The following is a 15,343-nucleotide window of genomic DNA, read 5'->3' on the forward strand; positions in this document are numbered from 1 at the left end:
TTCAAAGGGATGTGACCAACAAGGCCTTAATTTCCAAAATATAAAACAGGTAGTACAACTTAGTTTAAAAAAAAAAAAAAACCAAAAAATAAAAAATAGGCAGAAGACCTAAAGAGACATTTCTCCAAAAAAGACAGGCACATGAAAAGATGCTCAACATCACTAATTATTAAAGAAATGCAAATTAAAACTACAATGAGGTATCACCTCACACTGGTCAGAATGGCCATCATTAAAAAATCTACAAATAACAAATGCTGGAGAGGGTGTGGAGAGAAGGGAACCTTCCTGCACTGTTGGTGGCAATGTAAATTGGTGCAGTTGCTATGGAAAACAATATGGAAATGGCAACCCCCTCTAGTATTCTTGCCTGGGAAATCCCATGGACAGAGAAGCCTGGCAGGTTACAGTCCATGGGGTCTCAAAGAGTCGAATGTGACTGAGCTCACACACACGCACAATAGCCTGTCATGAAAAAGAATATGAAAATAGATATATAACCTAATTACTTCGCTGTACAGCAGAAACTAACACAACATTGTAAATCAACTATACTTCAATCAAAAAAAGAACACCTGGAGTAGGAGTTAACTTCACTACTTTTAAACTCATCCATTGAGTTTTTTAATTTTGGTTACTGTAGTTTTTAGTTCTAAAACTGACCCTTGGTTCTTCTTTATATCTTTCATTTCCTTGCCAAGTTCAGTTCAGTCGCTCAGTTGTGTCCGACTCTTTGCGACCCCATGGACTGTAGCACACCAGGCCTACCTGTCCATTGCCAACTCCCAGAGTTGACTCAAACTCATGTCCATTGAGTCAGTGATGCCATCCAACCATCTCATCCTCTGTTGTCCCCTTCTCCTCCCACCTTCAATCTTTCCCAGCATCAGGGTCTTTTCGAATGAGTCAGTTCTTCACATCAGGTGGCAAAAGTATTGGAGTTTCAGCTTCAGCATCAGTCTTTCCAATGAATATTCAGGACTGATATCCTTTAGGATAGACTGGTTGGATCTACTTGCTGTCCAAGGGACTCTCAAGAGTCTTCTCCAACACCACAGTTCAAAAGCATCAATTCTTCGGCGCTCAGCTTTCTTTCTAGTCCAGCTCTCACATCCATACATGACTACTGGAAAAACCATAGCTTTGACTAGATGGACCTTTGCTGGCAAAGTAATGTCTCTGCTTTTTAATATGCTGTCTAGGTTGGTCATAACTTTTCTTCCAAGGAGTAAGCGTCTTTTAATTTCATGGCTGCAGTCATCATCTGCAGTGATTTTGGAGCCCAAGAAAATAAAATCTGTCACTTTATTTTATAAACTCTTTGCCAAGAGTTTCCAGCTTTTCAATTATTTAGTTCAATTACAAATTTGTTAGTAATTATTCATTGAAGTATCTTTATGATAGCTGTTTTAAAATCCTCATGAGATAATTTCAACCCTTGTGTCATCTCAGTTTTAGCACCTGATTTTATTTATGTGTGTATTTTTACAAAATTGGTTTGCTTAAAACTGCAGTTACATTTTGGAGAAAAGAATTGGTCAGAACAGCTAAAGAAGACTAGAAAGCAGAGAACTCATTTTGTTTCATTTAGTTTGTTTGCTCCTAATCTTTTCTTGTTTGAGGTGAAGTCAACTCCTACCCCAGGTGCTCTTTTTTTTTTTAACTGAAGTATCAGGTACATTATAACATTATAGTTACAGAGTATTTGATATTTAAGTGTGCACATATATTTTTATTACAAATAAAAAAATAAAATGGATGTCAAATTTAGTATGGTATTCTAAGGTTAAAGTAGTGACAGCTGAAACAGTCTTTGTTACTCTCTAGGTATTAATATAAAAATTCAGAATAAATTAGTAAAACTAGGCCTCCAGAATTCTGAGGATTTTATTTTTCAAGTAACACCAAGCACAATTTGATGTTTCTTTAAAAGTGAATTTCCATGCTGTTGTTTTTGCCCAAATCTGGTGCATGTAACTTGATCATCAGAACATTGTAATTTATGAAAATAGTTAATTTTTAAATGGTAATTGAAATATTTTATGTCTCAGTGTCCTTCCATATCATTTCTTTTATCTCCTTTTCACCTTATTTTACAGAAACTAGATTGACAAAAATCTTCATTTTCAAGAACAAACATAGTTTTCATTTCTATCTGAAAACCTTGAGGCCTAAGATAGTTATGCTTTTTGTCTAAGGGTATAATGAACAGTGTCAAAGCCATGTCTAGAATCAAGAACTCCCAGTTCCTAGACATTAGCAGCTGTGGCTTTTGCACCACTGCTATCTAGGCTTAATGTAGCTTTTTAAGAGATATCATTGAAATATTGGAAAACACTCAGTTTTTAGGTGCTGTATATTCATAATGATAAACACTTAAAAAAAACCCCACATTTTCCTCTGACTGTGATTTCTCTCAAAGGCCTAGAAAAGACCCTGAATTAGCAATGTTTCCATCCAATTCCAGAGATACTTGTTGAGCAAAAACCATGTAGTTAGTCTGTTTAAATAGACAAAATAAGCTTAAGACAAATGAGTAAAAGCAGAGTTTTGCAGATATAAAGTAGGGGAAAAATATACATATATACATAATTAATAAAACAAATTCAATGAGAACAGCAACATTGGTAATGTTAGGAAAAAGCATTTTTATTAGTAGATAATTTAACCTGCATGGATTTCCCTTTGATATGCACAGTGTTTTGCAGATGTATGTGCATTTTTCTGGAGAGCAGGTATGTAGCTTTTGTTAAATTATTGAAGGAGTGTGTGATTTTAAAAAGGTGGACTTTCATATAATACAGTGATGGGAGAGAAAGCATATTGGTGCAGTTTCCCTGAGGAGTAGGTGATGATAAAAATGATGTGCAATGCCTGGGGGAAACTAAAAAGGAACAAAACATATCCGTTTTATTTCTGGACTCTCCTCGTATCCTCTCTTCTCTCTTATGCTGTTTTTACAAAGCAGGAGATCCAGAAAGATTTATTCTTGAAGAAATTAAATAGGAAAAGTTCTGGATTTAGGATACCGTAAGTCCCTTGTTCTAGCCTTGTGCCCGACCAGCCTCCAGGACCTGGTACTCAAACTCTTAGAGATTTTGTGGTCTAATGGACTTTGCCTCTCATTGGACTGAAATACTTGCTCTGTGCCTTTTTTAAAAATGTTGTTCCTTCTTTTCTTTGCCTGTCTATGTTTTATCCATTTCCTTAATCCCAGTACTACTTCTGTCTATTTGTTAACATCTTTGATTATTAATCCCAGCCTTACTCATCTGTCCTTTCTCTTTGGCATATTTTATCTTAACATTACATTTTGGTTTACATTACATTTCTATTTACATTAAGTTGAGTTACATGATTAGCGCTTTCCCTCCATGTGCTTGGATTGTTTTTGCTGTTTCTCTCACCTGCCTTAGGGTAGGGACGACGTTTTTTTTCTTTTTCCTTCTCTTCCTCCTGCTGTAGCTGCCTCTGTGGCTGCATTCTGGTGAAATAGAAAGAACTAGACACAAGAGTTAGAAGACCTGAATCCTTTATCTGGCTCCATTATTTAATCCATGTGATGTTCCCAGTTGATTCTTAATGTGACTCAGCCATAGAACCTCTCTGAGCTCAAGTTTCTCCTTACCTATAAAATGGAGATTAAAAAGGGAAATTGACATAAAACCCCAACATCCATGAACAGGAATGGTCCATTTTGGTGTTCTGATATAATTGGATGTAAACGGTTGTCTTTCAGAACTCTACTACCGTGAACATTTATGCTCTTCTACTGGAATCCTAACTTTTCTGCAACTTTCTCTAACCAGCCATGCATCTTTGTTTCAGCCCCTCAAGATTCAGGTTGGGAGCATGTGATTGCTATACCTCGATCTGTTGTCTTTCACTTCTTTTTTTCCCGCCCCCCCCCCTTTTAATTTTTGTATTTATTTATTTATTCCCCCCCGCCCCCCACCTTTGACTTCTGCAGTGAGTTGTAAGGTTTTGCTTCCCCCCTCTTTCGGGATTTCTTCAGAAGAGGGAGAGTATTTTGATATTAGGGAGCCCAGAGGACAAATAGCCACCTCATGCATTTAATGCAGTATTACTTTCTTGTTTAACACCATTTTGTACATAGTTGTTTCAATCTATAATTCCCTGACATATGATGTTGAACATCTTTTCATATGATTACTTGCCATCAGTGTATCTTTTTTGGTGAGGTGTCTATTAAGGTCTTTTGCCCATTTTAAAATCAGATTGTGTGTTTTCTTACTTAGTTTTGAGTTTTGTATATATTTTGAATAACAGTCCTTTATCATATGTGTCTTTTGCAAAATACACATCTATAGCTTGTTTTCTCATTCTCTTGACATTGTCTTTCACAGAGCAGTTTTTAACTTTATTGAAGTCCAGCTTATCAGTTATTTCTTTGACAAATTATTTCTCTTATAACTAAAAAATCCATCATATGCCCTAGATTTATCTAGGTTTTTTTCTCCTATGTTATTTTCTAGGAGTTTTATGTTTTACTTTGTGTCTATGATCCGTTTTGAATTAATTTTCGTGAAGGTCTTTGTCTAGATCCATTTTTTGTATTTTAATATCCATTTGTCCTAGCCCCATTTATTGACAAGACTATCATTGCTCCATTTTATTGCCTTTGCTCCTTTGTTAAAGATTGGTTGATTACATTTTCATGAGCCTATTTCTAGCTCTCTGTTCTGTTCCATTGATTTGTTTGTCTCTTCTTTTCCTAATACTATATGTCTTAAATACTATTAACTTTATAAAAAGTCAGTATTGGGTAGTGTCAATCATCCAACTTTGTTCTTTTACTTCGATATTAAGTTGACTACTCTGAGTCTTTTTCCTCTCCATATAAACTTTAGAATCAGTTTATCTGTATCCACAAAGTAACTTGCTAGAATGTTGATTAGGATTCATTTCAAGTTAAGTTTTACATATGGCATGAAGCAAGGATAATATGTGTTATTTTACTATAATGTATATCATTATACTGTATATTTTATGCTATTCTTGGATATATTTCTATTTTATTCCATTGGGCTGTGTCTATTTTCCTTGTACTGCCACACTGTCTTGATTACTGTAGCTTTTACAGTAAGTCATGAATTAAATGAAATTGAAGAATAATCAAGAGAAATTGACATAAGGCTAAAAGGGAGAGTCTAGTGGAAGACATACTTTGAATGAAAAGGAATAGATTTTGGCACTAATACAATAGAGAAAGCCTTGCAAAAGGTGCTGAATTACCCATCTGTTGGAAAAAGCAAGGCTTGGATGTCAGTTACGATGACACTTTTAGTTGTAATGCAGAACAAGGATAATGGCAGATCTGTACTCTGAGTTTCCTAAGTAGCATTGTGTCTTAGGATTTCCTTTTCTCTTTTTTTTCCCCCTGTGGCATTTAGGCTTAATCTTCTTTGACAGAAAGATAGTTGATGCTTTCTGGAGTTGAGCAATTTTCCTGCTTGTGTGGTCTTTGATCTTTCCTAAGAGCTAGCATGCTACAGTCCCAGTGTGGGATTCTGTCTTAGGCAGTTCTCCACTGATGTTTTGGAAACCAAGCTTTGTGTGATCATTTGGATGGAACACTCTCTCTCTCTCTTTTTTAAAAGACAGTTTATTTTATTGAAGTATAGTTGACTTAACAATGCTGTGTTAATTTCTGAAGTACATTAAAGTGATTCAGTTATACATACATATGCAATCTTTTTCATGCTCTTTTCCATTATGGTTTATCACAGGATATTGAATATAGTTTCCTGTGCTCTACAATAGGACATTGTTGTTTATCCATTCTCTATATATAATAGTTTGCTTTTGCTAATCCCAAACTTCTAATTCATCCCATCACTACCACCTCCCTCCTTGGCACCCACAAATCTGATCTCTATGTCTGTAAGTCTCTGTTTCATAGGTAAGTTCATTAGTGTCATATTTTAGATTCCACGTATAAGTGATTTCATATGGTATTTGTCTTCCTCTTTCTGATTTCACCTAGTATGACAATCTCAAAGTCCATCCTTATTGCTGCATATGGCATTATTTCATTCTTTTTATGGCTGAGTAATATTTCACTGTATGTCTTGTACCACATCTTTATCCATTCATCTGTTGATGGACATTTAGGGTATTTCCCTGTCTTGGGTATTGTAAATAGTGCTGCTATGAGGATATGAGTGCATGTATCTTTTTTTAAAAATTAATTTTTATTGGAGTATAGTCGCTTTACAATGTTGTGTTAATTTCTGTTGTATAGCAAAATAAACTGGCTCTTGCATGTATCTTTTGAATTATAGTTCTTCAAATATATGCCCAGGAGTGGAATTGCAGGATCATATGGCAACTCTATTTTTAGATTTTTAGGGAACCTCCACACTGTTCTCCATAGTGACTACACCTGTTTACACTCCCACCAACAGTGTAGAAGAGTTCCTGTTTCACTGCACCTTCTCCAGCATTTGTTGTTTGTAGACTTTTTAGTGAGGGCCATTCTGATACTTTATTTTAGTTCTGATTTACATTCTTCTCTAATAATTAGTGATGTTGAGCATCTTTTCATGTGCTTGTTGGCCATCTCATTGTCTTCTTTGGAGAAATCTCTCTTTAGAAAGTCTTCTGCCCATTTTTTTATTGTTTGTTTTTTGTTATTGAGTTGTATGAACTCTTTGTATATTTTGGAAATTAAACCCTTTTTGGTCAGAAAATTGCAAGTATTTTCTCCCATTCTGTAGGCTATCTTTTTGTTTATGATGTCTTTTGCTGTACAAAAGCTGATAAGTTTGATTGCATCCCATTTGTTTATTTTTTGCTTTTATTTCTGTTGCCTTGGGAGACTGACCTAAGAAAACATTGGTATTTTTCATGTCAGAGAATGTTATGCCTATGTTCTGTTCTAGGAGTTTATAGTATCATAACTTATATTTAAGTCTTTAAACTATTTTGAGTTTATTTTTGTGTAGAGTGAAGCAGTGTTCTAATGTCATTGGTTTACATGCAGCTGTCCAACTTTTCCAACACCAGTTGCCAAAGAAACTCTTTTCTCCATTGTATATTCTTGTCTCCTTTGCCAAAAATTAATTGCCTGTAGCTATGTAGGTTTATTTTCTGGGCTCTCTATTCCACTTATCCACACATCTGTTTTTGTGGCAATACCACACCATTTTGATTGTAGCTTTGTAGTATTGTCTGAAGTCTGGGAGGGTTATGCCTCCTACATTGTTCTTTTTCTCAGGATTGCTTTGGCAATTCTTGATCTTTTATAATTCCATATAAATTTTAGGATTATTTGTTCTAGTTCTGTGGAAAAAGTCATGGGTAATTTGATAAGGATTCCATTAAACTTGCAGATTGCTTTAAGGTAGTATGGCCATATTAATATTAATTCTTCCAATCCAGGAGCATAAGGTATCTTTCCATTTCTTTAAATCATCTTCAGTTTCCTTTGTAACTGTTTTATATTTCTCTACCTATAAGCCTTTCATCTCCTTGGTGAGGTTTACTCTTAAGTTTTGTTTTGTTTTTAAAAAAATATTTATTTATTTGGCTGCACGGGGTCTTAGTTTTGGCATGTGAACTCTTAATTGCAGCATGTGGGATCTAGTTCATTGACCAGGGATCAAACCTGGCCCCCCTGCATTGGTAGCATGGAGTCTTTAGCCACTGGACCACCGGGGAAGTACCTTAAGTATTTTTTTTTTTTTTGGATGCGATTTTAAAAGGGATTGTTTTTTTACTTTCCCTTTCTGATATTTCATTGTTAGTGTAAAGAAATGCAGCCAGTTTCTGTATGTTAATCTTCTATCCTGCTGCCTTGCTGAATGCTTTTATCAGTTCTAGTGGTTTTTGTGTTGAGCCTTAAGGGTTTTTGATATATAGTATCATGTTATCTGCATATAATGACAGTTTTACCTCTTCTCTTCTAGTTTGGATAGCTTTTATTTGAACAGGAATTCTTCTGATATCTGCTTATTACCAGAAAAAAGTTACTTTTCACTCTTGTTTAAAACTTGTCCCAGATTTAGCCTATTAGCTCTTATTTTGGCATGAATGGAATGGAGAAGTTCCTATGCTGCTGCTAAGTCGCTTCAGTCGTGTCCAACTCTGTGCGACCCCATAGATGGCAGCCCACCAGGCTCCGCCGTCCCTGGGATTCTCCAGGCAAGAACACTGGAGTGGGTTGCCATTTCCTTCTCCAATGCATGAAAGTGAAAAGTGAAAGTGAAGTCACTCAGTCGTTTTCGACTCTTTAGCGACCTCATGGACTGCAGCCTACCAGGCTCCTCCGTCCATGGGATTTTCCAGGCAAAAATACTGGAGTGGGGTGCCATTGCCTTCTCCTATGATGGGTTTTAAATAAGGAATATAAATAATTTAAATCTCAGAAAGTTATCTGACATGAATTTGGGTGCCTGCCATAGGAATAATTCAGTTCACTTGACCTCTTTGCCAGGAGGCTATAAGAGATGTCTTCTTGTTCCCGCCGCGTCCCCACCGGCTGGGGTGCTCTAGGTGCTGCGAGGAAGACACTCTGCACCCCTGCCAACATGGCGCTCCGAGGGGTGCCGGAGCTTGCCGGCCGCGGTCGGCAGCCTGCGCGCCATCTCGACACCCAACGCGCCCTGCTCGTCTCGACACCCGACGCGCCCTGCTCGCCGTGGCCCAGGGGACTGCGAGCAGGCGCTGCGCACCCGTCCAGCTCAGCTGTCGGGTCTGGAAATTCACAGAAAAACACGAATGGGTAACAGAAAACAGTGTTGGAACAGTGGGAATCAGCAATTTTGCACAGGAAGTTTTGGGAGATGTTGTTTATTGTAGTCTGCCTGAAGTTGGGACAAAATTGAACAAGAAGAGTTTTGTGCTTTGGAAAGTGTGAAAACTGCTAGTGAACTCTATTCTCCTCTATCAGAAGTAACTGAAGTTAATAAAGCTCTAGCAGAAATCCAGGACTTGTCAACAAATCTTGTTATGAAGATAGTTGGCTGATCAAGATGACATTCAGTAACCCTTCAGAACCAGATGAACTAATGAGTGAAGAAGCATATAAGAAACACATAAAATCTATTGAGGAGTGAAAATGGAACCCCTAAATAAACTAGTTTGAAACAAAACAAACAAAAAAAGGTGTTTTCTTGGAGTATGAGATTAGATTGGATGACTTTTAAGGACCCTTCTAACTCGGTGCATTCAAGTTTTGATTAGAAGTCTCAGCTTTTTTTCTCTAATGACTTGGGCTTAAAAATCTAGTCCTGACTCTAATCTTGGCACATCCTAATTTACTAAAGAAATGCTGGTTAAATAAATTAATTTGCAGTTATTCTTCATGGTGTCCTCTTTTTTTCTCTTGCAGTTAAAAGAGCCAAATTCCAGGGTTCACCAGGTAAGGCCAACGTTTAATTCTTCCATACTTCTCCCCATCCTTGCTATGATTTAAAAACATTCTTTCAAAAAAACATAAATGTCATTTGATTCATTAGTTAAATTCACTACGTTCATTAAATTAATTAAAAAGTCAATATGGAAAGATGTTGGTCAAGGGGGTGCAAAGTTATACAAAATGAATAATTTCTGGAAATCTGATGTATAATAATGTGTCTATGTTTAACAAATATTATATACTTCAAATTGCTAAGAGGGTAGATCTTAAATGTTCTCAGCTCTCACACAAACAGAGGAAATGGTAATTATGAGGTGGTGAGGAATGTGAATTTTCTTGATTATGGTGATTATTTCACTGTGTATACATATACAAAATCATCAAATTGTACACCTTAAATATATACAATTTTTAATTGCCAATTATACCTCAAAAAGTTGGAAAAAAAAACCAGTGCTTTTATAAAACATCAAAGAAATCTGTATCAATCTAGTGAAAAGTTAGTCTCCTTACCTATTGGCTAACTTAGTTCTACTTCTCAGAAGTAACTGTTTTGAAGTTTTTCTACACCTTTTCAGACTTTTTCTGTGTATGTGCATGTATACACTAATGAATCAGCTACACATGTCTTTGTGCAACCTGCTTTTTTTCCCAACAACACATCATAAAAGTTTTTTCTTGTGTGTGTGTGTGTGTGTATACAAATATCTGGTTCTTTCTTTCAAAATATTGTACACAGACTATTATATTTAAAACAGATAACCAACAAGAACCTAGTGTAAAAAAAAAAAAGTATACAGAATGTTGTTGTACCCTAGGTCCCTGATTGAATGTTCAGGTCATTTCAATTTTTTTGCCATAAGCAATACATCTTCTTAATGCATTTATTAGTGCCTGCTTTTGAAAATGTTATCTGTATGCTGGAGTCCAAAAGTAGAGAATTGCTGGGCCAAAAGTATGCATTTAAAACAAATTTAGTAGCTGCTGCCAAATTGTGCCTCTGAAAGGTTTTGCTAGCTTATATCAGGCCAGAAGTATAAGAGTGTTTATTTTCTCAAATCCTTACCAACATTAAATAGCATGAAATTTTTTAATCTTTGCTCATGTGAAGGTGACAAGGGTATCTCCTTATTTTTTTTTTTAAATATATTTATTAGGTCAGTGATACATATCAGTTTATGAAGTGAAGTGAAGTTGCTCAGTTGTGTCCAATTCTTTGCGACCCCATGGACTGTAGCCTACAAGGCTTCTCCATCCATGGTATTTTCCAGGCAAGAGTACCAGAGTGGGTTGCCATTTCCTTCTCCACATCTCCTTATTTTAATACACATTTTCTTAACTGAATATCAAGTTAGTTACAAAGACTTACTCGGATTACTGCCGGGGCCAGAAGGAGAGTACTGTGGATTATGGGGGAAGAGAACATACTGGGAACCCAAGAAAAATCTAAAAAACCAAACCTGGATGCAACAGAAACTAAAGTAGTTTCTGAGCCTACTGCTCTCTCCAGTGGCTGCAAGTTAGGACTTCTCTATCTGAGAAGCTTTTTTGCTCTCCTTTCTCTTCCAGCAGGCTTTTTATGCTTACCTCTCTTGCATATACCCCATAATAGCTACTCCAGTGGAATTTATGTGCCTCTCCTTTGAGCTTCTACACCAGTCATTTGTCACTATTGCTCTATTTTCTCTATTGAAAATCTTTTGTGAGGGAATCATATTGGTCTCAGCTTTTGGTTAGCTCATTAATTGACTGGCCGCTTTTGGATGGCATCTCGTTTTGGTCTGGCCAGCTATGGTTAAATATGGCGAATGGAGTACAAAATCCTATGCTAGAAAACAGCTCATTGGTATACTGCATTGCTACTACCAAATATGGATGGGAATTCTCTCACGTGGGTGGGCTTGTATCCTCATATATCTTTGATATAACTGTAGTTATAATTATGGGTATAAAACTCCATAGTTTTTTATGATGCTTAAGAGAAAGATTTACCTTCTAATAGAAGTACATGACAGTGCCCATTTTCTTATACCTCTAACATTGGTAGTTGTTTTAAGTGATCTTTGACAATTTGATGAGTCAAAAATGGTAGTCTTTTTTTTTTTTCATTTTATAAAGTTATGATTAAGTTCTTACATAGAAAAGTGAACTCTCCATTCAGTGTCTCTAATCATGGCTGATACAAAGGAAGTAACAAAATGTGCTGTGTTAAGTCAGGTCAGATTTCTGAGTTTTGAGATCCAGGCCACTTACCTTTGTTTGGTACTCAATTTATACTCTCAGGTTAGAGAATTTCATTTTCTTGAATCTGTGATAATATTTCTTTTTATGTAAGTTGTGCTCTAGGCCAAGGTGAATAGATTGAGCTTGAAATCCATTTCCTTTCTGAGGGTTTTTCCTCCGTGTTTGTCACTGTAAACAACTAGAGGTAACTGTTTCCTCTTCTGCCTTCTTTCAGCACTTTTTCTCTGTGGTACTTACGTCTTTATATATTAATTTGCATAACATCTTTTCCATAAGATCAATTAGATTATTATTTTTTCAAACTGTAAGTGGGCTATAAAGTCAACTTAGGTGGTTATGATGAATATTTTAGTTAAATTAGAATAGAAAATACCACAGTATCACATCTTGCATTTCATAAAGCTTTCGTTTTTGTTTATATGTGTGTGCATGAGTGTCTATTGGAAAAGGATAAAGTAGAGTCCTTAAATTTGAAAAACACAATTATAGCTTATGCTTTTGAAAATAGTATGTGTTTTATAATTTTTTTGTACCTCTATGTTTAGAATGATACTATATAGTAGAATATATAATTTCAGTTTTTCCTTACATGTAATACTATAATTTGGACATTACTTAATTTCAAGGACTTTGTGAGATTGGAAAACCATCTGAGCACTAAGTATTATATGTTTATTTTGCATTTTTTCAAAGACAAATTTAACACATATGTGACCCTGAAAGTGCAAAATGTGAAGAGTACAACTGTAGCAGTTCGTGGTGATCAGCCTTCCTGGGAACAAGATTTTATGTTGTAAGTACTTTACAGTAACAGATGCCTACAATATTTGATATTTCCAAGGTAATCACATTGGATTAAACAAGTAGAGGCTAAAGATTTTGTGTATATATAAGATTTATAAAACATATCAAATATTTAAAAACACATTTTAATAATATGTTAAGTATTCTTTCCAAAAACAAAAGAGAGGAACAAGTGAGGTGTGTAGTAGGTACACACACCTACTACAGTAAAGTGATCTACAGTTTTGTTTTCTCCCAGATTTGTATTTTCAGAGATGAATTATGAATTCGAGTCAACTCTCAGTTTATGTGGGTGAAAATATACCTATTCAGATTTACCTACAGTCAGAATTAGCTATAGTATAACATACTTAGTATGATATTAAAGCTAACTTAATGTTTCTTCAATTCTCAGAAGGCTCCTTGAAGGAATGTGGTTATGCATGTGAGGACTGTGTTTGTGTTTCTAAGTCACCTGCTTTTTTAAAATGCTCTATTCAAACTGCTGTCTTTATTTTTTTAATTTATTTTTTTATTGAACGAAAATTGCTCTACAATGTTTTGTTGGTTTCTGGCTGTACATTAACACAAATCAGCCATAATTACACATATATCTCCTCCCTCTTCAGCCTCCCCCCTTAAGTCACCTGCTTTTGAAGATAAGGACATGTGCTTTTAATCCTTTTTGTTTTATGGAGTAAAATATTCTACCTTCATCTAATTAGTAATGAAAATGAGTAAATGTTAGTTGAATTGCTTGCATATCACATAGAATTTAGTATATTATGATTGTGACTTTAAAAACATGCTATTTCCTTTTTTCCTCTTAAATTTCAGCAATTTTTTTCCTGATCTAGGAAAGTGAAGTAAAATATAGGCTATCATTTCTGAAGGACTGAGCCAATCACTTAGCTTCTCTGAGTGTCAATTTCCTTGTCTGTAAAGGTCTACTCTAGCACAAGATTATACTTATTTTGGGGGAAGGTGGGCAAAACTGGGTCAACAAGAAAATATATTAAAATTTCTTTGAAATTTGTGACTGAAGTGAAATTGTGAGTTTTATAGTGCATCTGAGACATAGGATGACTCTCTTTATGGGGGAACATTCCAATCCTCTAGGCTTTTAATATGTTGCTGCTTATAGTACCACTTGGGAAACTTTATTATAATACTTAAAGGTTAAGATTGTGAGGGTTTGGGCTAAGACAGTAACAGAAGGATAGATGGAAGATATTAAGGAGGTAGAACCACGTGCTACTCAATAGGACAGGAGATACTGTATCAGTTATGAACAAGCTTATATTTGACGTTCTTACAGGACAGCTAGGAAGAACATTACAAAAGATAGAAACTTGGACCTGGTACTCGTGGAGGAAGCCGAGGTTGGAGAAATATTCTGGTCAGTTGAAGCCACAGGCGAAGATGAGAAAGCTTAGGGAGAATGTGTAGGGTGAGAAAAGGGCCTGGGGTAGGGGCCTGGGGTAGGGCCCGGAAAGCAACAGTTTTTAAAGAGGGGACAAAGGAGACTAAGAAGGAGTGAACAGAGAAGAGGAAGGAGAAATCAGATAGTGGTGTCCTGGAAGCTGAAGAACTGGGGCTTCCAGAAGAGCTAGTGGTGTCAGATTTCTCACTGGTTGCCTCTCTCTCAAGATTATAAACCTCATTTATTCCCTCTCTGTTGTATTGACATCAGAGTGAGATCATGTGTTTCTTTCTTCACTCATGCAAAGTCAGCAATAAACAGTTTTTTCAAGTCTCTTCCTTGTTTGCCATACCACAGTTCTGGCTGTGGTATATAAACCTAGCAATCCTTCTTTCTTTTGACTTCCCTATGGCTGTCGTAATCACTAAAATTGTAACTGTTCCCAGCATGTGAAACATAGCAATCGTGTACAGTCTCTCATCAGCACAGTAGCATTATTCTTGTTTATTTTCCAATTTCCCATAGCACTTCCTCTTTCAGCCCTACTGTGATATGTGTGACTTTTTCTTCTGTCTCCCACCTTGAGATACTGTGTGAATTTTCTCCCCTCTCCTTTACATGGGTTTTATTAGCTACATTACCGACCTTTCTGCTCCTATTACTTACTCCTCCTATCCTGCTCTTCTGTCACTGGCAACTCCATTGCTGATCACTTGTCTCCCTTTCTCCTTTTCTTTTTTTCTCCCTGATATATTATGTGATAGTAGCTAGTGTTCATTTTGGTGTTTCTCATTTATCTTTAGTATTTATCTTATTTCCAGGAATAGATTGTTCATTCCTTAAGGGCAAGGAGGGCATCTTCACTTACTGTGAATTTGCCTAGCCCAGGATCTTGTATACATGTATGCACATATACTGTCGGTTGAGTACTATAGAGAAAAGAAGCTTCCCCAGAGCACTGGGGATGAGGCAAAACAGAGCTCGAAGACCTCTCTCAGTTGGGCCATCTGAGCAGATGTAGATAAGAGGCTTCTTATAGAAGATAACTTCATTGTTTGGGCCTTATTCCCCAGAGTTCCCTGAAGAATAGATTTTCCTTTTTATCTGCTCCAAGTCAAGCTGTAAAGACCTCTGGCTCTTTTTTTTTAGCTGTTGGCTTGAGATGGGGCTTCCCTGGTGGCTCAGATGGTAAAGAATCTGCCTGCGATGCAGGAGACCTGGGTTCGATCCCTGGATCAGGAAGATCCCCTGGAGAAGAGAATGGCTAACCACTCCAATATTCTTGCCTAGGAAATCCCATGGACAGGGGAGCCTGGTGGGCTACAGTCCATGGGGTCACAAAAAGTCAAGACACAACTGAGCGACTGACACCAAGTTTTCATACACTTGAGATGCTGTTTAGGACTTTCTTTGAGGATATTATATATATCCCTAAGTAATTTTTCTTTTCTAAATTCAGAAGATTTGGGATTGTTACAGTTATTTTCCAAAGCTAATCATTTAATTAGGCT

General features: G+C 36.3%; 1 protein-coding gene and 1 pseudogene across 10 annotated transcripts in view; both read left to right on the forward strand.

Annotated features, from left to right (window-relative positions):
• Positions 1-15,343, forward strand: part of UNC13B (unc-13 homolog B) — a 207,791-nt gene that overhangs the window by 30,793 nt on the left and 161,655 nt on the right. For 7 of the 10 annotated variants that reach the window (XR_014058950.1, XM_081507724.1, XM_081507735.1 and 4 more), the window contains exons 2-3: positions 9,356-9,385; positions 12,320-12,419. Coding sequence is in view for 8 of the 10 variants with exons in the window: in XM_081507724.1 (XP_081363850.1) it covers positions 9,356-9,385; positions 12,320-12,419 (130 nt within the window). In the remaining 2 variants the exon portion in view is untranslated. Of the gene's footprint in view, positions 1-9,355; positions 9,386-12,288; positions 12,420-15,343 lie in introns of all 10 variants that reach the window. The other 3 variants (XM_081507768.1, XM_081507774.1, XM_081507788.1) reach the window with 1 other exon arrangement.
• LOC145539649 (glycine cleavage system H protein, mitochondrial pseudogene) lies at positions 7,372-9,080 on the forward strand (annotated as a pseudogene).

The sequence above is a fragment of the Giraffa tippelskirchi genome, chromosome 1 (assembly GCF_054371585.1).
Source record: "Giraffa tippelskirchi isolate mGirTip1 chromosome 1, T2T-mGirTip1v1.2.pri, whole genome shotgun sequence".
Taxonomy (NCBI): Eukaryota; Metazoa; Chordata; class Mammalia; order Artiodactyla; family Giraffidae; genus Giraffa; species Giraffa tippelskirchi.